At 44.4% G+C, this 22,737-nt stretch overlaps 2 protein-coding genes and 1 long non-coding RNA gene across 11 annotated transcripts in view; 2 read left to right on the top strand and 1 right to left on the bottom strand.

Annotated features, from left to right (window-relative positions):
- The window catches only part of hao2 (hydroxyacid oxidase 2 (long chain)), a 20,679-nt gene extending 17,266 nt beyond the window's left edge, over positions 1-3,413 (top strand). For all 5 annotated transcript variants that reach the window (XM_063213730.1, XM_063213729.1, XM_063213731.1 and 2 more), the window contains 2 exons: positions 615-684; positions 1,213-3,413. In XM_063213730.1, the coding sequence (XP_063069800.1) occupies positions 615-684; positions 1,213-1,268 (126 nt within the window). In that variant the 3' untranslated portion in view covers positions 1,269-3,413. The remainder of the gene's footprint in view (positions 1-614; positions 685-1,212) is intronic.
- The window catches only part of LOC134461016 (uncharacterized), a 41,818-nt gene continuing 20,297 nt past the window's right edge, over positions 1,217-22,737 (bottom strand). The window contains exon 3 of the long non-coding RNA XR_010037205.1: positions 1,217-1,303. This is a non-coding gene — a long non-coding RNA (uncharacterized LOC134461016). The remainder of the gene's footprint in view (positions 1,304-22,737) is intronic.
- si:rp71-68n21.9 (kelch-like protein 9) lies at positions 4,708-22,237 on the top strand. 5 transcript variants are annotated; one of them, XM_063213717.1, is made up of 9 exons: positions 4,708-4,935; positions 7,052-7,108; positions 7,501-7,807; positions 8,678-8,810; positions 10,164-10,360; positions 11,386-12,178; positions 14,506-14,823; positions 16,972-17,085; positions 20,543-22,237. In XM_063213717.1, exons 2-9 carry the CDS (start codon positions 7,104-7,106, stop codon positions 21,037-21,039), a joined length of 2,364 nt encoding a protein of 787 aa, XP_063069787.1. In that variant the 5' UTR covers positions 4,708-4,935; positions 7,052-7,103; the 3' UTR covers positions 21,040-22,237. The 5 variants fall into 5 exon arrangements, with proteins under 5 accessions (XP_063069787.1, XP_063069788.1, XP_063069791.1 ...); XM_063213718.1 differs by lacking the exon at positions 4,708-4,935 and adding an exon at positions 5,126-5,392; XM_063213721.1 differs by lacking the exon at positions 4,708-4,935 and adding an exon at positions 5,126-5,392 and having other exon boundaries at positions 7,049-7,108.

The raw sequence follows: 22,737 nt of genomic DNA, 5'->3' as shown, positions 1-22,737 counted from the left end.
TGATACAGTGCTTTCTGCATTGAGTAAGACCAGAGTAATGTCACATTGTTGCCTTGTTTCAGATGTGACAGTGAGAAGTTTGCAAATTGCAAGAGTTTGCTGTTATTTCCTCTGGCATGAGTTTGTTTTCTGCTTTGTATATGTCTTACATAAATAAATAGAACCTACGTACGCTACACACTAACAATACAGAGAAGAAAAAAAAGAAAAACTTGTGAGAATTCTCTGTGAGTGTACAGTTTGTGTGTGTGTGTGTGTGCGTGTGTCCGTATGTGTATACAGTATATCGTATATGTGTTGCTTGCTGTATACCGAGCCTATGTTTTGTCTGCCATGCTGTTTTTCAGGCCATGGAGGGCGTTTAAAAGGTGTTTTGAGAACACAGACAGGAGAGGTTGAGGTGTGCGTGGGTGTGTGTGCATATACTACTACGTCTACCATGTTGTTTCTCAGAGCATGGCAGTTATTAGAGGTGTTGCAAGAACTTTGTGTGTATGTGTGTACATCCTACTCTTTTATCAGTCCATGAAAACATCACTATCCCTCTGTATTTGTGTTGATTTTGCTGTATAGTGAGGCCTAAATAATGCTCTAAATGCCATGTTTTTTCTCAGGGGTCGGACGGTGTAAGAGAGGTGCTGCAGATGCTCGCTGAAGAGTTCCGCTTGTCTATGGCCCTCTCTGGTAAGCACCAAGCTTGGTGTGTGTGTGTGTGTGTGTGTGGGAGTGAGAGAGAGAGTGTGTGTGCGCACCAGGCTTGTACGAAATTCTGAATGGAAAGAATTTCAATTCAAAATAATGCCATAATACGAACACTAGGTGGTGCCATTACCTTGAATTTCTTTGAATTTAATCTACACCACCCATTGAAAGTACGTAGAACACCACCACCTAGTGTTCGTATTATGGCATTACTTTGAATTGAAATTCTTTCCATTCGGAATTTCGTACAAGCCTGGTGCGCACTGTGCACAGTGTGCCTGCTTGTGTGCAATAGTACTGTGTTTTGTTGGTTATTTGTTTTTGTGCTTGTGTGTGTGTGTGTGTGTATTTGTGTGTGTGTGTAGGGGGGGGGGGTTGTCAACATACTGTGTGGGTGTACTTAGGTTTGTGTGTGTATGAGCAACCAAAGCAAGACCTGACTCTTTTTGACCCCATCTCTCTCTCTCTCTCTCTCTCTCTCTCTCTCTCTCATACTTCTTACCTCTGCAGGGTGCCGAAACATTGCTGAGATCAACAGGAATCTCATTCAGTTCTCCAAACTCTGACTCCCTCTGAGTGCGCCGGACTGACTGCAAGGCAGCTGCGAGATGTGGGAGAAAGTAGAGGGAGGGATGCACACACATCACCGATCCAGCGCTCCTCAGAGCAAAAGAAAACAAAAGCCTTTGAGCCTTTGCAAAGGGCAGCACCAGACAGAGCAATACAAGGCTACTAATGGCCTTCAATTCTGTCCGGACTGAAATTGTATCATTGGCTGCAATAGCCACTGTTCAGAATCAATGAACAGATTTTTTTCCACACCAGCTAATCCAATAGCGCGAAGATCCACACATCTTTTATCTCATCTTTCTCTTCATTCATTTCCTTTTCTTTATATATCTTCTTCTTTCTCTATCTGTTTTTTTTCTTTTCTTGTTTTTCTCTCCTCCTTGGGCAGCATTGATTGTAGCTGTGTGTGTGTGTGTGTGTGTGTGTGTGTGTGTGTGTGTGTGTGTGTGTGTGTGTGTGTGTGTGTGTGTGTGTGTGTGTGTGTGTGTGTGTGTGTGTGTGTGTGTGTGCTTGGGCTCGCAGGCGGTGCAATGCAATGACATTGTCATAGGCAAGGACAGAGGACACAGGGAAATAGGGGGGGGGGAGTAGGAAACCTCTAAAGCTGGCCCCAGAGCTAACCATTATGTCAGTCTTTCACGATTAGAACGAGAGTGAACGTACCACACCTACAGACCTGTGTGAAGCTGCCCCCCCCCCCTCCTCAGACTCAAAATGCTGAAATAACACTGCAGATTGTTATTTCAGCATTTTAGGTCTGAGGGGGGGGGGGCACCTTCACACAGGCCACCTACAGACGAGATAAGATTTTGAGTTGGTTGTGAGCACAAACATAACGACTGTGGTGAACATTCATTACATTACATTCCATTCCATTCAGCGGAAGCTTTTGACCAACGCAACTAACAAGGAGGATATTCAAGCAAGTACAGAGTGATGGGTCAGCACAGAGTACAGCAGTATACACGTAGATAGAGAGCAGAACAAAATGTGGAGGCCTATGAAATGTGGTGCAGGTTAGTACCCATGATTATGTTATGCAGGGAAGCTCTCTCAGAAGAGATCAGTCTTCACTAGCTTCTTGAAGGTATTCAGAATGGACTCACGTAATAAAGGTGCCGCCACTGACATCTTCTGCATGAACTTCTACAGTAACAGAACAGACGTACCCAGATAATATCGAACTGGTTTGATTCAGACATTGATTGATTGATTGCGTCAATGATGAAACAAATAGCAGGGACTCAAATTGGTGACTGAACACTGCGACTGCTGATCTGGACAAAATCACCCTAAAAAGTCAGGAGTTCTGTGGCCAGCTTAACAGAGATCAAAGTAATCAAAATCGAGGGAGTTTAGGGAGTCTCAACATAAATTGTTAGGGATGGTAAGGTGAGGGGGCCCTCAAAAATGGTTTGCTGCAAAGGGCCCCCTCCTGCACAATTTCTTAGAAATGCACCCCTGCTCGTGGCCTTGTGTGGTGCTGGTAGTGGTGTTGGTGATGGTGGTGGTTTAGTCCAAGGGAGGAACCACAGGGACATGGAAACCAGAGAACTAGAACTATTTCACCTGAGCTTGTGCTGAACTCCACATTAAAGATAGAGAGGAGAGGGAGAGGAAAACATAACTTTGTAGTGGAAGAGGCAAGAGACAGGGGGTGCGTTCCAATATGCGACCTTGCATCCTCCACTTGTGCTTGTGGCCTCGTACCAGGAAGTAATATGTCGTGATGACATCACTGACAACAGCATTATATTTCAATATCTCGCAAAAGCTCAATTGTAAAGTCATTCTCTCATTTGCAAACTGGATGGTGAATGAACAATAGTCCCCCCAAAATTGTTGTTGCTAGACTGACAGCGGGGAAGCGTTATTGTTTTCTCCACGGAGGCGGGGCATCAGCAAAACGTGAGGCCACAAGCATAAGTGGAGGACGCAAGGTCATATATTGGAATGCACCCAGGGGCTCAGGAGGGGAAGGAAGGGCCAATAGAATCTAAGAATGCACTAAAAGATGGCCGAGCAACATATGGGAGAACTGCACACACATTTTTTTTCTCAGTCCCTTTATCTGAAGATGGTGTGAAATGATTTTGTATATGTAGCAATCATATTAAATATGTTTCACAGCGTGTCGTTGACCCAGTGTTGTTGATTCATATCTCAGTCATGTTTCCAGGATGTTGTTTTTTGTTGGTGGTGTTTTTTTGTGACAAAGTGACAAAATAAAAACTATTTGCTATATACTGTACATATAGAAAATTGCAAACTGGAATATGGCCTAATGATTATGACATTGGTCTAGTCATTAGAAGGTTGTACAGTAGGTTGTCCTTGGGCCAGGGAGAGGGGGCATCCAGAATTTCAATACATTGTATCACATGTCATTGTATGTATGGGGGGGGCTTCACATTAGGCCGTTTACACAGTAGGGTGGTAAAGCGTTGCGGAACGGAAGCGATTTTTACCGGCGTTGGTGAAAATACATGGAAACATATCTGTCCTTGCACACTGACTGGCGGTAGTCGGGCGTCAGCAGCGCGGGAGCCGGCTCCGTTCCGCGCTGCATTTGGAAAATAGAACTTCAGCGTATTTTTCTCATTCAAATGAATGGCAAAGTAGCACGCTAGCTTTGGCTGTGGGGGGGTTTTGAACAGGACTGGTTGCGCACGCCGACGATGTCAGTGTGAAAGGCAGAGTAGAACACACCGGCCGAAACTAAGCAGAAAAAGACCTTGTTCGTCTCGCTCCCGTTCCGCTCGGCCAGTGTGTCTGACGCCTTAGTGGTCTTACACACTAGGGCGGTAAAGCGTCGCGGAACGGCCGCGTTTTTTACTGGAGTCGGTGAAATTACATTGAAACATATCTGTCCTTACACACCAACCGGCGGTAGTCGGGCGTCAGCGGCGCGGGTGCTACATTTTGAAAATAGAACTCGAGCGTATTTTTCACGCCGGCGACCGGCGGTGTCTCATTCAAATGAATGGCAAAGTAGCACGCTAGCTTTGGCTGTGAGGGGGTTTTGAACAGGACTGGCCGCGCACGCCGACGCTGTCAGTGTGAAAGGCAGAGAAAAACACACACGAGCCTGCTCCCGCGCCGCTGACGCCCGACTACCGCCGGTTGGTGTGTAAGGACCGATATGTTTCAATGTATTTTCACCGACTCCGGTAAAAAAACGTGGCCGTTCCACGGCGCTTTACCGCCCTGGTGTGTAAGACCCCTTACTCTGTCAGCGGCCCTGCCCTCATCCATGGCTGACAGCCGTGCCCTTGAGCAAAACACCTCAAAAACCCCATATTCATAACAATAATAATGATCATGATAATAATAAGGATGGTGGTGGTGATAATAATACTAATAATACTATATAATAATATTAATACTACTAATAATAATAATAATATGAAAGAATGTTAAACACATTGTTCTCCTACATGCAGCTTTCACCCCAAAATGAACATCGTGTTGCTTTAACAGGAGTCTCTTCCTGTCTGTGTTGTAAAGTACAGTTGAAAGACCAACTTCCCTGCTCAGACTCTCTTGCTAACTGTCAGTAGGATAAACACTCTTCAAGCTAGATGTGGCAAGAGGAAGCCAGTTAGTGTTTTTGGTCTTAGACGCTTTTTAGGCCTCTTTCACAAACGACTTGGGTCGACCGAGGTAAGTTACTGTTTACAGTACCGGTACTTGAATGCTCATTTTTTTGTGTGTGTGCATGTATGTGTGCATGTGCATTTGTGTCTATGTGCGTGCATGTGTGTATGCATGTGTGTGTTAAACAGGCTGAGTAAGATAGAGACTGAGCTGCGACACAAAGAAAGAGGGAGAAACCGAGAAAGAGAGAGAGAGAGAGAAATGAGAACTAGCACAGGAAGTTATGGTCTTAGTGAACTCCCTCAGCAAAACAAAAAAAATTGTCACGAAACATACAGCACACACACACATACACACACACACACACGTAGCACATATACACACAAGTAGCACATATACACACACTCATGTAAACCCTGGTGGTGTCTGAGAGTGGTCTTCTGATACGCCTCTCTACTTCAGCATTCATTGTTGTCACACAGCAGCAACATCACACACGGGACCTGTGCGAAAGCATCTACTGGTAAGTCTATTGCTGGTGCATAAATAGCCAACTTACAACAACTGTTTTGAGCGCTTAAACTATAGACTAAACTAAACCTAAACTATAGACTACTATACAGAGTATTGTATGAGTATGTATGTACTGAAATTCGTACGGTTCGGTTTACACTCATCACAACCAAAGCCAGCCTGTAACTAACAGATGTTTCAACTGATGGTGTTTAAGTCTATACAGTCTGTACAGGACTATTTAGCTATTATTCAACAAAATCTTATCAGGCTCAGTTACGTATATTATTGGTTTTAGTTAAATAAATACATATTATTATTTTTTAAAGCATAAACCACGATTGTCAAACACAAATTGACCGAGGGCCAAATTCAAAATATGGAACGAAGTTGTGGGCCAAACTCAATATTCATTTTAAAAAACTGACTAAAATTGTGTAAACACACACAATACTCATACTTAAATCTCACAAACAGATTCCCATCATAGTATAGATCAAGTGAGCCTGCACATAGTCTGTTGCATGTGAGTATGAGCTGTTTCACTGTCCTCCTGGGCCCAGTGGTGTAGTCTACGTAGAACGCGGGTATACAGAGTATACCCACTTCTAAATTTCAGGGATTTCAGTATACCCACTTAAAATTGATTGATCCATTGTTTTGAATAGCACAAATATATACAGTATACCCACTTTAAAAAAATCTCAAATATACAGTATACCCACCATAAAAAAGTAGACTACACCACTGCCTGGGCCCTCTCATATTCCTGTGACCCACCTAATTTCATGTTCATGTCTTATTACACTATTTAATAATGGTGTAGCCTATGTGGGCCACCTGTACAATACACATTTTAAATGATCTCGCAGGCCAAATAAAATGAGTCCGTGGACCAGATTTGGTGCCCAGATCGGAGTTTGTCATCCCTGGCATAAACAATTAGAAGCCCAAAGTTCAGTTGGACACAAGTTACAGGCCTCTTTAGCGTGCTAAACTAGATTGTATATTCTGTTCAACGACCTAATGCGTTTACTGTATGTCTAAAAATATAGATACATACTGTATGTATAAATACATGAATTAGATTGCTTTTAGGAACCCCAGAGACACCGCTTTTCCTGTCAAAGAGAGACAGTGTGTCATAAAGGCAAGATGATGCATGGTGCACAACTGAATCCTAACACTTGCAAAGCTCCTTTGAATTTACAACTACCGAAAGAACAACATCAGCAACATAAAAGATTTGTGGTTGGGAATTTGACGTAAAACATGGCAACGCACTGCCGTTATATGTATTGCCCCTGTTTTACAAGGGACTACCCACATCCTTGCCAAAGGATGCACCTGCCGCACATAACGTGTGTGTGTGTGTGTGTGTGTGTGTGTGTGTGTGTGTGTGTGTGTGTGTGTGTGTGTGTGTGTGTGTGTGTGTGTGTGTGTGTGTGTGTGTGTGTGTGTGTGTGCATGTGCAGCCACAGCGTGCATCATACTGTGACAACTCCTTGCCATTGTATGGCTATGAGACACTTGTTTCATTTCCCTTCTCGTACTCCAGCCGTGATGAACCCTGAACAACACACACTGTAACGCCTTGTTTCATTTACCATCAGTGCTGAAGAAGCCAACGTTTCTCTACACAGACTCTTCTTTCTGGTTTTGTCAGCAGGACAGTCGGGCAAGGGCCTCTGTGTGCAGACGACTGAAGTCCTACATTCAAAATGGGGTAAGAGCACATGGTTCATTACAGCATTTTGTATACTTAACCTTTTATTGAAATTCGTCTTGGGTATTCACAACCCATCCGTGAGCCAAGCAGTTGTTGCTCTGATGCGTTGCCAGGGCCGGATTAAGATGGCCCAGGGCTCCTAGGCTACAGGTTGCTGTAGCCCCCCACGGAAGACAAATTTTGTGACAAAATCACAGCAGACATTGTCATAATTCCACAAACTAGGACTAAAGGGTGTATGTCTGCCAACTATGAAGATAAATATTTAAGATTTAAAATTCAGCAGATCCCCCCCCCCCCCCCCCAATCAGGGCCCCCCTAGCAGGTGGGGTACCTGGGGCTGCAGCCTTATCTAACATGTGTGTTAATCCGACCCTTTGCATTTGCAGAAATGGCGGGGAGGAGGGCAAGCTGCACCGTCGTCTATCACGACTCGGTAGCCGGCACCAGAGAGAGCCCAGACCTCCACCTCAGGCCGAGAAACCCCCCACCCAGGCCCCGGCACCAGCCCCAGCCCCCACACCTGCCCCCGCCCCCAGGCCTCCAGAGGTGGCCCAGAAACCAGTGGCTGCAGAACCATCACCCAGACCTGCAGTTGCCAACTCCAAGCCCAGAGAGGCACCCAAGCCCAGCCTCCCTCCCCGACCCCAGAAGAAGGTGTTCCTGTGCGAGAGCCATGGCAATAACATACTAAAGGTAGGGATTAAGACAGACGGTCGTACGCTCTCACTTCCTTGAAAGAGATACAACCAAAGCTGTTCCAGACATTTTTTTAGTCAGTCATCAAAGCAATGCCTCTTAACTAGGGCCAGAGATGTATACTGATGTGTAATTACAACACTAGTAGATGATCTTACATAGTTTATACACTAGTTATTCATCTTAATAAGGTAAATACACTATAAATGACGGCAAATAGTGGGACAAAAACTGCAAGGCCGCAAGCAAGATATTTAGCGTCAGCCATAATGGTTAGTTCGCACACACAGAAAAAGGTTCCATCTGCACCCTTGATATGTCTTTATATGATTGCATTGTAGGCCAACACATTATTTGTATTTCTGTTTAAGACATACCTTCTTGTAAGTATTTGACTGCTGTGATGATTTCAAATAAGTGGTCCTCCCAACAAAATAATGAAAATGTTATACGCATCTATGGTGGCAGCATGTTTAGCTCCATTGTTATATGCATATTTTTTAACAATATTCACCATGGACTTGATTATTTGTGTAATGAAGTTGTATTCGAATTGGCACAGACTATGTAGTGAGTTTGAATGGGGAGGATGGGGGAATTAGGTTTTGTTTTTTGTTTTTTTGGGGGGGGGGGTCAATATAACTTGTACTTTTTATGTGTGAAATCAATTAAGATATACTGTATGTCAAAATAATTAAAAAGTGTGTGTGTGTGTGTGTGTGTGTGTGTGTGTGTGTGTGTGTGTGTGTGTGTGTGTGTGTGTGTGTGTGTGTGTGTGTGTGTGTGTGTGTGTGTGTGTGTGTGTGTGTCAAAGAAAGAGACAGAGAGATTTGATAATAACAGTGCTATATATTGTGTTCTGTCCAGGGCCTTAATGCCTTTCGCTTTGATGAGACGTTGTGTGACGTGACGCTGGTGCCAGGAGACAGCAGCAAGAGCTTCCCTGTACACCGGGCCATCATGGCCTCCGCTAGCGACTACTTCAAGGCCATGTTCACAGGTGAGGAGGAAGATCTGCTACATCCCAGGTTAAGGTCTAGGACAAGGGCCAATTCAAGTTTTAGAGTGAGGAGACCGCACTTGAAGTCCTTTTTGGGCAGAACTACGTTTCGACCATTGAGGTATTCAGATTCTCTCTCAAAGAAAACCATAGAATCTAAAAGAGACCTCAATGGTCGAAACGTAGTTCTGCCATGAGATAAAACACAAAAAAAGATTTCAAGTCTGCCTACTCCTCAGTCTAAAACATGTTCACAGATAAGACATTTGAAGCCATCACAGGTGGTTACTTTCAAAACTGTCTTCATTGTGGGAGACCTTCGAAGCCATGTTAACAGGTTAGATATTTGAAGTCTTCACAGGTGCAAACTTTCAAAGCTAAATTCAGTTACTTGCATGCCACTCAAATCAGTTACTCTATATTCAACCTAACAAGATCAAACCTCAGGCAAACCTAACAGTCAGAAATTCTCAAAGGTGTGAACCAATGTCATTGCTTTGAGTGAACATATGACCAACTTCACAGCAGTAGCAAGCAAACCCACAAACAACCTCATAGTGGTTGCTGTAAATGTATTGTCAAAAATGAGTTCTTACAGCTTAAACCATAAATAAATTGTCATAACACATCTCAGTTAGACATTTTGGCAGATGAGACTACTACTGTATATAGTCAACAATATAGTCACAGAGAAAGCATAGTAAACCTCAGAGGAGATGCCTTAAATTTAATCCTAAAGTGAAACTAGCTTTGTGTTGTGTTCACATGTGAGAACCTATTAAAACCTTGTTCCTTAGCAACACCACAGAAAAAAGACCCCTCAGTTATTTGTGGCTCAGTTTGTGGGAACTTTCTTGAAACAAAGACGCTGTATGTCAATAACGTTTAGACGCAGGGCTTCTATGGGCTTCTATGGACGTCAGTTTAGAGAACAATGTGGACAGTGAACATTTCCATTTGTGGTGTGAACCAGTGACCACTGTGAGGTTTACTCTGGAATGACAGTGACACAGTGACCACTGTGAGATTTACTCTGGAATGACAGTGACACAGTGAAAGCTGCCTCGAGTTCAAAGCACAGAAAATGACAATGAAAAGGCATGATTGATCACATATCTTGTCTCTACTCCACCACCCTCCTCTAATCCCAGATAGCCACTCACTCCTTCTCCTGATATCCAATCAGGTGATATAAGAGAGCATGAGCTGAAGATGGGACATTCTATGTAGTAATTGATAATACTTCATACAAACATGTAAGGGTGCGATGCCGAAATGAAGGGATAAGCTTAGCAAAGGATTGCACACATTGACTTTGTCCCATAATACACACACAAATCAACGTCTTCCCAGGAGGGATGAGAGAACAGGAGCTGAAGGAGATCAAGCTGCATGGCGTGAGTGGCGCGGGCCTGAAGAACATCATTGAGTTCATCTACACCTCTCGTCTGGACCTGAGCGTAGGCAGTCTGCAGGACACTCTGGAAGCTGCTAGCTTTCTACAGGTGCTGCCCGTACTGGACTTCTGCAACCAACTACTCAGCAGCGAGGTGAGTAGCGATACGCACACACACACGCGCGCTCACTCACACGTTCATGCACACACACACGCTCGCACACGGACACGCACACGCACACGCACACGCACACACACACAGCTACAACAGTACAGTGAGCAGAGAGAATGAATGGAGCACAATACAATGCCATTGATGACTACAGAAGGACTTTTGCTCCACAACCTCAGTGTCGTGAGCACGGAGGGGGGCTAGTGCAATGCCATTTATAACAGCAGAGGAACTGCAGTAAGCTTAAATGTGGAGGAACGCGCACTCTGTAACCCAACACACACATACGGACATGTGTAAGACACACACACAGACACACACACGCACATATGCACACATACAGTATTACAATATTTGACCCCTTAGCTCGCAGAGCCTCTGTTATAGTCTTATTGTCATCGAGATGGTAATGACCAAGTCTTAATCTATAACTTAAAACTCTATGCATTGTCATACCAATGTTATTATGATATAGTTTAGTATTTTCAGCAAGGAGTGAATAGGCCCATCAACGGGCCCATCTGCAGTTAGAGGCTACTACACATACTACACTATATAGTATGTGTGTGGTAGGCTGTAGCAGATATGCACTTGAGTATCTCTATTAGGGCACTTTATGTATGTATGTATGTATGTGTTTATTGTTGTTTTTGTTTTTTGGCGTCATGTGTATTAGTGTTGTGTGTATGTGGTAGCTATGTATGTCCAAGACAAATTTCCTTCGGGACCATTAAAAAGAATCTTGAATCTTGAATCTCTAGTGAAACACTTGTCAAGCATTGTCATGTATATTTTTGGATGTGTGCTCTTCTTTGCTCAGAAAACTGCTTTGAGCAGGAACATAAGGTCACAGATCTGTGCGTACACACACACACACACACACACACACACACACACACACACACACACACACACACACACACACACACACACACACTCACACACACACACAAAATCTGTGCGTGGACACACACAAAATACTCGATTTATCTATGTTTCTTTGCCAGATCACCATAGATAACTATGTGGAGGTGGAGCGCATGGCGGCAGACCTGCTTCTGGAGGACGTGCAGACTCACGTGGGCAACTTTGTGAGGGACAACTTCGCCGAGTTGCTCCGCAGCCCCACGGGCCGCTACCTGCAGCTGTCAGAGGCCAGCATGGCACACGCGCTCTCCAGTGACGGCCTGAAGGGCCTGTCGGAGATGGAGCTGTACCGCGCCGCGCGAGCTTGGATCGCCCACGACCCGGCGGCCAGGCGCCCCTCAGCCTACGCCTTGCTCAAGCACATCCGCTTTCCACTCATGACCCCGGCGGAGCTGCTGCAGATCTCCCAGGAGGATGACCAGGAGCAGGAGAGTGGCGGTGGCGGAGGAGGTGGTGTCCCTGGTGCTGTTGGAGTGACTGCAGTAGGTGGTGGTGGTGCTGCCGGGGGTAGATTCCCTGGAGCTGGTGGTGCGTGTGGATTCACTAGTGCTGCTGGTTACAGTGATGGTAGTGTTACTACCACCACAGCAGCAGCAACAGTGAAGATATCCAATCCTAAGCCCACCACCACCACCACCAGAGTCCCGCCGCAGCCCCCCCTGATGCGCTCGGACACGGCCTGCGTGAACCTGCTCCTGGAGGCCAGTAACTACCAGATGCTGCCCTTCATGCAGCCGGCGCTGCAGACAGAGCGCACGCGCATACGCTCCGACGACGAGCGGCTGCTCACGCTGGGCGGGGTCATGAGACACCAGCTTGTGGTGAGCCGTGACCTGCGCTTCTTCGAGGACGAGAAGGAGGACGAGGAGGATGGTAAGAGTAGTGGTGGTAGTGGAAGTGGTGTAAACTTGCTTTCAACAGGATGGCAATGATCCAAGTCGTAATGTGAAGACGATCATAGTAACTTAGTACACAGATAGTATAGTGAAAGCCCACCTGGGAAACTCCAACTGCCATTGTCATTGTGACACAGCACACAAGTGCACACTACACTCAACGAAATTGCGTTTATGCCTCACCTGTCGAAGAGGGCAGCCCCCAATCGCGCCCCAAGGAAGCAGTGACACGGAATGGTACCATGCTCAGGGTACCTCAGTCGAACTGGCAACGTTTGGGCTACAAGTCTTATGCTCTAACCGCCCATGACCAGTTACCCAGTAACTTAGTACATGGTAACATTGTACATTATTTATTATACAATAGTTAGATCCGGTCAATTTATTTTGCGATATCTGATTGGATGAGACGCGTTCTACTGGCATTCTACGCGTCGGTAAGGAGGATGATGTCTAGGTGGACATCATCCTCGGAGACTCATCACACCTAATAATCACTCCGCCGTGGATAGAATGTAACCAGGGCCGCGCATTTTGAACTCGCCATCATTCTATCTCATAGTCTACTGCGGAGAAAGTGAATGTAACCAGGCCCGCGTAGTTTGAACTCACCATCATTCTATTCCATTGTTCTATGCTGGACTAAGTTGGGCGCACGCACGCCCGCATGACAGAGAGCGTAGGCTATCCCAGTTGGTAGCTGGATTCTGGCAGAGAGGAAAGACGTTATCTGATTCTAGTGCAGTTGTCTGGGCAGTTGGCAGACCTCTGCGGCCGCTATTTCGTAGTCTTTTGAAGGCAATCTAACATGTAGCCTACTTTAAATATTAAGATAGTTTCAAACGGGGGATATGCGAGACAACGGACACTTTTTTGACACAGAGACAGAAAGGCTATGTCAGTCTACTGCAGTGTATGAGAACCGCTATAATCGGATCTCATTTGTGCTGCGGGAGAGGGAATGACGAGGAAGAGATGCTCTTAAAAATATAGCCTAGGCCTAGGCTATCAGCAATTGCCTTCCACCACGTGCAAATTAGTAGGCTACAAAGTGGGCATCTGGAAGCAAGATACCGTGTGCCATGCGATTTAAAATCATGGCCGCTTGGAACTGGAATGAGTTGCCTTTTCGTTTAGGAGGGAAAACGCGAACCCCTTTCTCGGGTTCGCACCCACATCAGACGTTTGCATGAGAAAGTGTTTCAGCAACAAAGTTGTAGCCTGCAGTAGCCTAAACTTAAGCAGACATCGGGGTATCATAGGCCTACAAGGGATTGATTTGTGTGGTTGTGCGTGTGAGAACAGCGCTTGGATCTCATGCGGCACTGGAGAGGAAAGGACGAGGGGGGGTGTCTTTACGCAGCTAGCAGCAAGTTTGCGGTCCACAAAAATGTGAAAATCAATAGGCCTATCGGTTGAAAAGGCTTATAAAATAGGCATCTAACTAAAATGTTGAAGTTGCACAGTGTTTTCATTTATCATGCATCATTTTAGTAAGCGAAGCCCAGTAGCAGTCCACACAGAAATGCACTTCACACCGTTTCATGGAACTTTGCGCGCTGGCGCTGTCAGCTTGTCAGCTCGTCATTGCATAGCAACCATACAATCAATTCGGAACTACTTTGCTTAGCGGAGCAGGTAAACAAAGTATGATTAAGGTAACTAATAAACACGAATTCGAACATTTATTCTGGTATTTTGTTGGCATATGAACTATTGTATAAAAGCAATATGACCCTCGTGGTCGGGATGATGTGCACTGACATCCTCCCTGGTGTGATTGCCGACGGCACTCAGCCTTCGGCTTCGTGCCTATGGCCGAACCACACCAGGGAGGATGTCAGTGCACATCATCCCTCCCACTCGGGTCATATTGCTTAAATAACGAGTAAGTACAGTGTTCCATGGTGATCCACATAATAGGAATGTAGTGATTAAATTTATTAGAGATAGGTTATGTAGGACTGTGGCCAGAGTAGCCACTGCAACTATGCTGCTCTTTCCCAGATTTCCCAGATCTTTTCATGAATACTGGGTATAAACTAATATTTACTGGTCTGACTAAAGTCGCCTACAGTTATTTTCGAGGCTAAAGATGTTATTACTGGAAATTCCAAATGCAGAAGATCCAGTTGTTAATGCATGAAAAGTGTATTTCCCTAATGAATACTTAAAAACAGATGGTGGTGGAAAGTACTTGGATTATTATTTATGATTGTCGGGGCAGTAAATTCTGAAACTAATCTAGTAAAAAATATTACATTCTCTACTACCTTAAAAAAACCCTTTTGTATTTAATCTCAGCCGCAGGTGGAGGTGCGGGAGTTGGAGGAGCTACAGCAGGACCAGGAGCAGGAAGCTGGCGGGCGCTCCAACCAATGGAGGTGCCCCGTTACCAGCACGGTGTCGCGCTATTGGGCGGTTTCCTGTTCATCGTGGGAGGCCAAAGCACATACGACACCAAGGGCAAGACGGCAGTGGATAGCGCCTACCGCTACGACCCGCGCTTCGACCGCTGGCTGCAGATCGCCGCCCTCAACGAGAAGAGGACCTTCTTTCATCTGAGCGCGCTCAATGGCAAGCTGTATGCCGTTGGAGGTCGCAATGCCACTGGGGAGATCGGTGAGTGTGCTATGGCACTTCTGTAAGTCCCTAATCGTAAATCAACCACGAGTCGAACAGCCCATTCAAATGCATTGGCCGCGGAAGTGTGGCCCAACCACGAAAAACGGGGCTTTATCGTGACGACACCACTACCGTTATAGATTCATTTAATTTTGTGGAAACACGACACATCTCGTGCGACCGGGCTCATCACATACAAACCCCAACTCCGGTGAAGTTGGGACGTTTGGTAAACAGTGAATAAAATCAAAATGCTATCATTTTCAAAACATTCAATCTATTCATTAGATGGAGAATAGTGAAAAGACAACATATTAAGTGTTAAAACCGAGAAAAAGTATTGTTTTCGGGGACATATGTACTCATTTCTAATTTGATAAATGCAACACGTCTCAAAAGAGTTGGGACGGGGACAATAAAAGGCAGCAAATGTCGAGGAAGACTGAAAACAAAACAAAAGACAACACTTAACAGTTAAATACATTGACCGATGAGATGATTTTATATGAAAAACAGTGTTAATTCCTATCTTGGACATGATTTCACCAGCTTAAATAGTGGGTGTTTTGTGTTTTGCAATGTTTTCCTTTCTGTAGTGCTTACAGTGTGACAGGTCTTGACCAAAAGCCCACCATTTTATCACCTGTTGGTCCTTATGATGGAGCCAAACTGTTAAAACATAGTAGAGAATGCAATTTGACCTTACTATGTGGCAGTAATCGAAGATCTCCCTTCAAAATATAATGCATGAGTGGCTTTTCATGCTGTTTAAAACCCATTTATACCATTCAGCACTGTATTTAACTCTACAGATGAGTGAGAACATCTTAACCAATGCACTACTGCACCCGCATGCCATCATGGAGGCTGACTTTTGAAGTTATCACTAACACAAGTTGGATGGTCCCTTTTCACTGTAGCACAGGATGTGCAATGCTCTATTATTGTCAAAAAGAATGGACTTCTACAACTTCTGCTGACTTCTGTAAGCAAAGGACAGTTTCCCATGTCTTCTGGGTCTATTTCAAGTGAGCTCAGGTGCTTAGGAGAATGTTACACCCCTGTATCATTTGCATGCATTAAGCATTCTTAATATGGTCCATTTTCAATAGCTCTAATTCCTGGAGTGCTAGAGTGAGACTACAGCCAATATATATTTCATGATGTCATGAACCTATACAATGATTTTAATAACAAAAAAATGTCTTATATACACTCAATCGTGGTAAATCGAAGGGAATTCAAAAATGTATGTAATAACGATGGTAATTATTCCCTTTGCATCTTTAACCCCTTAAGACGCGGCTTTATACATTTTTTGTAACCAGTATGGTAATGACCAAGTCGTGGTGCATTACTAAAGGGCCTGTGTTGTGTCATAGTATTGTAGTGCTATGGTAGTTACATTTCAATGACTATTACAGCGTGCCACTGGAGGTACGGTGCGCATTAAGGGGCTACTTCTGAGTGACTCAGCCTCTCTGTGATGATCTCATACCTGGACACCTATATTGTCCGTCAGTACAATTCATTTTGAAATGTTCTTCTTTGTTGTTTTATCTTATTTAGATGTTTACTAAATTTCACTGATCCCCGTCCCAACTTATTTGAGACTTGTTGCATTTATCAAATTAGAAATGAGTACATATGTCCCCAAAACAATATTTTTTCTCGGTTTTAACACTTAATATGTTGTCTTTTAACTATTCTCCATCTAATGAATAGATTGAATGTTTTGAAAATGATAGCATTTTGATTTTATTCACTGTTTACCAAACGTCCCAACTTCACCAGAGTTGGGGTTTGTACATGATGGAGCAACAACAGCACAGTAGAATGGGTACGACATGTAGGGACAACCAAGGTGTCAAATCCAAAACACTTTCTCATTCACAAAATGGTGCATTATGCAATTAACAACACAATGCACTGTGGGCTGAATCTGAATCTGAAAACATGTTTTTATCTTCTTGAGAGCAAATATCATGCACTCGGTACTTTAACTGCTCCATTATAGCATAGGAAACGAAATCCGGCACAATATGCAGAAAAATATGTACCGCCGTTCGTAACAAGTGAGCCAACTGACCTCCTAATCTTTGAGATACACAAGTTGCAGATTATGTATTTGTTGTTCATTTCCAGGTTCAGTGGAGTGCTACAGCCTGAACAAAAATGAGTGGACCTTTGTCACACCAATGGTGGAGGCTCATTACGGACATGCAGGTTCCGTCCATGGTGGGCTGATGTATGTTTCAGGTGAGTACAGTTACAGCAATCACTATAAAAATGGACAGCATTTTTTAGCCACACACCATAGCTAATTGGCATACTTTTTGCTGAAGTTTAACTACAAACTGTCACTCAAGTCAAATTGCCTCGTTGCACAAATCGCCTTTGTCTCTTTTGTCGCCAGCGAGTCCATACAAAGTCAATTACTTCCGTCACCAATATAACTGTAGTCGCGTCTGGTGTATTTGTGCCATTATAGGCCTATGTCTTAATCCACTTTGAGCAAGTAGACAACTTCCCATCTTGCTGGCCTCTGGGGGAATTTTCTTTGGTTCGAAAAACAAAGGATCCCATTCTAGAACACTCTCCAGGGTAACAAGTCTTGAAACATTCTGAGGCATTGTCTCTCTCTGTCTCGGGCTGAGCACGATGAGAAAGTCTTAGGTGCTGAAAACAGTTGGTCAGGAAACCCAAAGATGTCCTCGCTCAAAGTGGGTCAGCGAGATCGAAATCATCTGTGGGCTTTTGACCACAACAGTCACCACGTGCGCATCCCAGGCCACAGACCTAAACTCTCAGGCATTCTCTTGTGAGAAATGTCAACTATGGGCCTGGTGTTTGTTAAGCTTATTCAAATGCCACAGAAATGGGCTACACAATAGGCTGAACTCATTGCGCAAAGCTGTACGCCTTCTAAGTGGCATTTTGATGATGTTTGTGATGTTCTAGATAACCCAGCCGTCTTTTGTTACCAACATTTTGGGAGTTGTTGCATCAACATCCTTTTCAGTGTGTGCGAATACACATGACGACTGAAGCGTTTGAACAGGCACATGGTACAGTTCTGCTTTGGCATAGTGTGCAGTTCTGCTTCATGTTCCTGTTAGCAGGTTAGGCTGGCTGGCTGGCATCAAACTGTACACGAAGTTAAGCCATGCAGAAAGAACCACATCTCAAGGAATGGGCTAGCTTTTGAGCTTTGACAGACGGATATTCAAAGGCTTCATACCACATCACCTTGTACAACTACTACAGTAATAGGCATAGCAAGGGCTAAGTGGGCTAGGGAACTGTACCATTATGCTGAGGACCCAGGTTTGTATCCAGCCTGAGGTAATTTCGCAATCCTTCCCCTATCATCAATTACGAAAATCGACCATGGTTTTACTGTAGTATGGTACCATTTTACCATGGTATGTAATGGTTACTCTAAGTAGGCCTACTCTGAACCAACCATAGTATTACTGTGGCTTATCCATGTTTTTTGGGAACCATGAAAACCGTGGTTCTTGACCATGGTTTAACCATCGTTTTACAATGAAAAATAACAATGGATCATGGTTATTCATTGGTTTTCATGGTTTTTTTGAGTATGGTCATAAACCATGCTGAAAAAAACATGAATAATTGTGAGTTTCATGGTTACCCAAAAAAACATGAAAACTTATGGGTAGCCGTGGTGTAATGGTTAGGGAGTTGGACCGCAGATCATAGAGTTGCACGTTCAAATCCCACCCTTACCTCTCCCTATATCTCCATCCATGGCTTAAGTGCCCTTGGGCAAGGCACCTAACCACACATTGCTCCAAGGACTATCACCAATACACGCTTAAGATAAGTGTAATTTAATGAACAACTATAAACCATGGTAAATCCATGGTTCGTTTTCAGAGTAAAATCGTGGTTAATTTTTGTCAGGGTATACTTAAACCATAGTCAAAACATGATTGAACCACACTACTTCCCTGTCATCTCTCATACTGTCCTATCTTGAATAAAGGTGAGGTGCTAAGGCCACTGATAGGGCTTTCAGGTCGACCAGAACGGAGCTGGAGTCAGTGCCCGAACCAGTTACGTTCAGCACTTAAGTGTTTATCTGCGAACCGCCCGTGTTCATACCGAGCTCTGAACTTTTCCCGCACGTGACTGCGTTACCCGGATGAACCTGCTGACGAGCACGCTGTCGTCACGGTTCGCGGAGAAAAACCTGGTATTTTGCGGTTCGCATTGCGAACCAACTTTCCAGTTCGCGAACGCAAATATCTGTGGCGTGAACACGACGGCTGGTTCGCGATTAGGTGCGGGAACGGGCTCCAGCACGGTTCTCAGTCGGCCTGAAAGCGCTATGAGAGAACAGAATGTCTACCATCTCTGTTTGAGACAGCAGGCATGGTAACGGTGTAGCCGTGTTTCGGGTTAGGCTACTGATTCTGCAGCTGTCGCTTTGCGTAGCTCCAACCACATCCTTCCTGCTCAGTGCTGTCTGCACAGAGGGATGCACACTACTGCGGACCAGAGGGATGTGTGTGTGTGTGTGTGTGTGTGTGTGTGTGTGTGTGTGTGTGTGTGTGTGTGTGTGTGTGTGTGTGTGTGTGTGTGTGTGTGCGCGCGTGTGCGTGTGTGTGTGTGCACGTGCGTGCGTGCGTGCGTGCGTGTGTGTGTGCACGCGCGGGTGGGGGGTAGTCAGAAGCTTCAAGGACCCTTGCAACTGCCATGACCACAGACCACCTTCACTGCGTCACTTTCCATGCTAACTCTTTCCATGCTAACAGTAATCGAGACCTTGTCCGGTAAAGAGCTAATTTTAAACAAGCCGGTGGAAACTTACATTTTCATGAGAAACTGAAACCAACCGAGCTTATTTGCATGCTTGACCACTGGAAAGATTTACGGAAATACTGTATCAGATAGACAGGAAGGTAAATACTAAACTTTGGCTCAGCAGCCGAACAGACATTCGCAGTGTCATGTATGTCTACAGTAGGCCTACCTGTGGAACCAACAGAGACTGAAACTGACCCAGACAGCTGTTGCCCTGACTGAGACAAGATTGAACTGTTCACTACAAAAAAATATCATCAGTAACTACCACTTACGTATTATTAATGTTATTGAACATTATTCTATGTGACCATAAGTCCATTGTTAGTTGCAGCTACGTATATGGTGAGAGATTATCTGCACCTAGTGAAACAAACAGGCTTAAATTGTTTGGGTTACTGTCATATCTGCTGTGTTATTTAAGTGCTACTTTATTGAAAAATAAAGATAGGGACATGACTGCTGTAATTCCCTGTCTGGTAAACCAATCTGTGATGACTGCATTTACATAGGCCTAACATGACTCACATGTGGAGCAAATGCTAGCTTGTGGTTAAGTTAACAAAAATGTGATAGTGCCTATTTTTGAAGACAATAATTTGGTGAAACTTTTACATTTACTTTTAGTGATGTTTTTATTGATATTTATTCTCACCTCCAGAACCTTTCAGAACCAGATGACTGTCTAAGAAATTGTGAATTAATTGTGGATTGGAACTGGAATGCTTACCTCCAGAACCTTTCAGAAAGAAATTACTTTCTAAGAAATTATGAATTAATTGTGAATTGGAATGCATTAGGCTGCATGAGTATCACGCTTCTATTAACCAAATTATGCTAGTCCTGACTTTTCGTTGATTCATGTTCCCCTCCCCACCCCTAGGTGGCATCACCAAGGACACCTTCCAGAAGGAAATGTGGTGCTATGAGCCCGAGTGTGACCGCTGGAGCCGGCGGGCGGACATGATGGAGCTGCGCGGCCTGCACTGCATGTGCACCGCGGGCGACCGTCTCTACGTGATGGGCGGCAACCACTTCCGCGGCGCTAACGACTACGACGACGTCTTGTCGTGCGAGTATTACAGCCCCACCTACGACCAGTGGACCGCCGTGGCCCCCATGCCACGCGGCCAGAGCGACGTCGGCGTGTCCGTGTTCAAGGGGAAGGTCTATGTGGTCGGGGGCTACTCATGGAACAGCCGGTGCATGGTGGATATCGTTCAGTGTTACGACCCGGAGAGAGACGAGTGGGAGCATGCTTTTAATGTGCTGGAGCCTCTGGGGGGTATCAGAGCCTGTACTATGACGGTGCACAGACCACAGGGACTGGCTGCAGAGGCGCCCATACAGGACTGCCCACTGGCCACTGACAAGAGCTGAGGAGGTGAAGACGGGGTAGAGTTGGGGTCACACTGGACTGGTTGGGGACACCCAGAAGAACTGGAGGGATGGTGTTGGGGTGTGTGGAAGAGGGAGGCATGGGGTTACGGGGCTACACAAAAGTGGCCCACCGTGTGGAAAATACATCTACACATGAATGAAATGTGCATCACCATGTGCAGAGGGGGATCCAACTTACGGACTTCAAGACTTATGATCATTGATTGAACAATGTATATTTTAAAGACCAAGGCCACAAGGGTTAAAGGTAAAATGTAAATATGCACGTCATTATGCAGGTGAAGTCTTGTCTTAAAATATCATGTTATGAAATCACCTGTGGTAGCGACGTAGGTAGAAACAGTACATGGGAGGGATTTCACCTTAGTGCACATTGGCATTGGTTAGCAAATGCATAGTGTGTGGAGGATCAGGGGGAACACCCAGGCCGAGATGTATCTGATACCAGAGTACTGTGACTCAAACTGTGATAGCAATTTTCTACTGGGAAAATCATCCAAAAATAAAGTAGGTCATTGTCTTTGAGTACTGGCAAAAACAGCCGGTGTTGTGCGATGCAAAGCAATGCAAGCGATCAATGTATCTGTTAAAAACTTTGTGGAATGATATTTGGATTCGAATGTTGACCAAAAGGTGCTGGCATTTTAACACCATGGTCTAGGGAAGGTCAAGCAATTCAATCAGCTCGAAACATTTCACTGTGTGTGTGTGTGTGTGTGTGTGGTATTTTTTAAAATGTATATTCTGTAGACATCTTCAGCTTTAGCCTCATTTTCATGTTACATTCCTTGGCCTCTATTGTGTCCACTCACTGTTTGCTGTTCCCTATGCCTTCATTTCCCTGCCATATGATAACATAATAAAAAAGTTTATTTATAAGTCATTTCATCATCAGTTCCAGTTGCTGTATTACCACAGTGGTATAAGTGTGTCTCATGTCCTGTGTGTTAGAGTGCTACATGAAAGCTGAAGTGAAACACATTGTCATTGAGCACCACTGTTGCATTTAATCTTAGTAGTCTGCTGTGATGGACCAGGGCTAAAACCAACAGCTGTGCATGTCAAATAAGCTTTTTTTTAAACGTCAAAATGAGGACAGTTTAAATGTATAATATTTTTACACTGATTTCAAGTGTGTTTAAATTTTTGATTGTACTGTGTTTCTTTATTTGAATAAAATATGGTAAAATAAACAAACACTCAAAATTTTCATATACAGTCCCAGGAAAAAGTTTGTGCACCCTTTGAAATTGCTTACCTTTCTGTCAAAATAGGTCATAAAACATGGTCTGATCTTCCCGGAAATCACAAGAAGGAACAACCAGAGTCTGCTTTAACTAATTCAACCCAAACATTTACAAGTTTTCATATTTTCATTGGCCATAAGATGTAAACATTCACAGGACAGCAAGGCATAAGTAAGTACACCCTTGCATTCAATAGGTTTTAACCCTAAGTTAGTCGCAATAACCTCAACCAGATGTTTCCTGTAGTTGCAGATCAGATTAACAAAACAATCTGGATGTATCTGGTCTCCCTCTTCTTTAGAAAACCTCCTCTTGTCAGCAAGGTTTGTGGGATGTCTGGAGTGCATAGCATTCTTGACTTCATGCCATATAATCTCAATTGTTTTTTGTCAGGGCTTTGACTGGGCTATTCCAGAATGTGTATTTCATT

This window comes from Engraulis encrasicolus, chromosome 13 (genome assembly GCF_034702125.1).
Source record: "Engraulis encrasicolus isolate BLACKSEA-1 chromosome 13, IST_EnEncr_1.0, whole genome shotgun sequence".
NCBI lineage: Eukaryota > Metazoa > Chordata > Actinopteri > Clupeiformes > Engraulidae > Engraulis > Engraulis encrasicolus.
This window is presented reverse-complemented; position numbering and strand designations above follow the sequence as displayed.

Bases quoted from the DNA above. Each gene is read 5' to 3' on its own strand.
- si:rp71-68n21.9 (XM_063213717.1), top strand. The intron at 8,811-10,163 runs GTGAGGAGGAAG...ACGTCTTCCCAG, and splicing joins CTTCAAGGCCATGTTCACAG to GAGGGATGAGAGAACAGGAG. The intron at 17,086-20,542 runs GTGAGTACAGTT...CCCCACCCCTAG, and splicing joins TGGGCTGATGTATGTTTCAG to GTGGCATCACCAAGGACACC.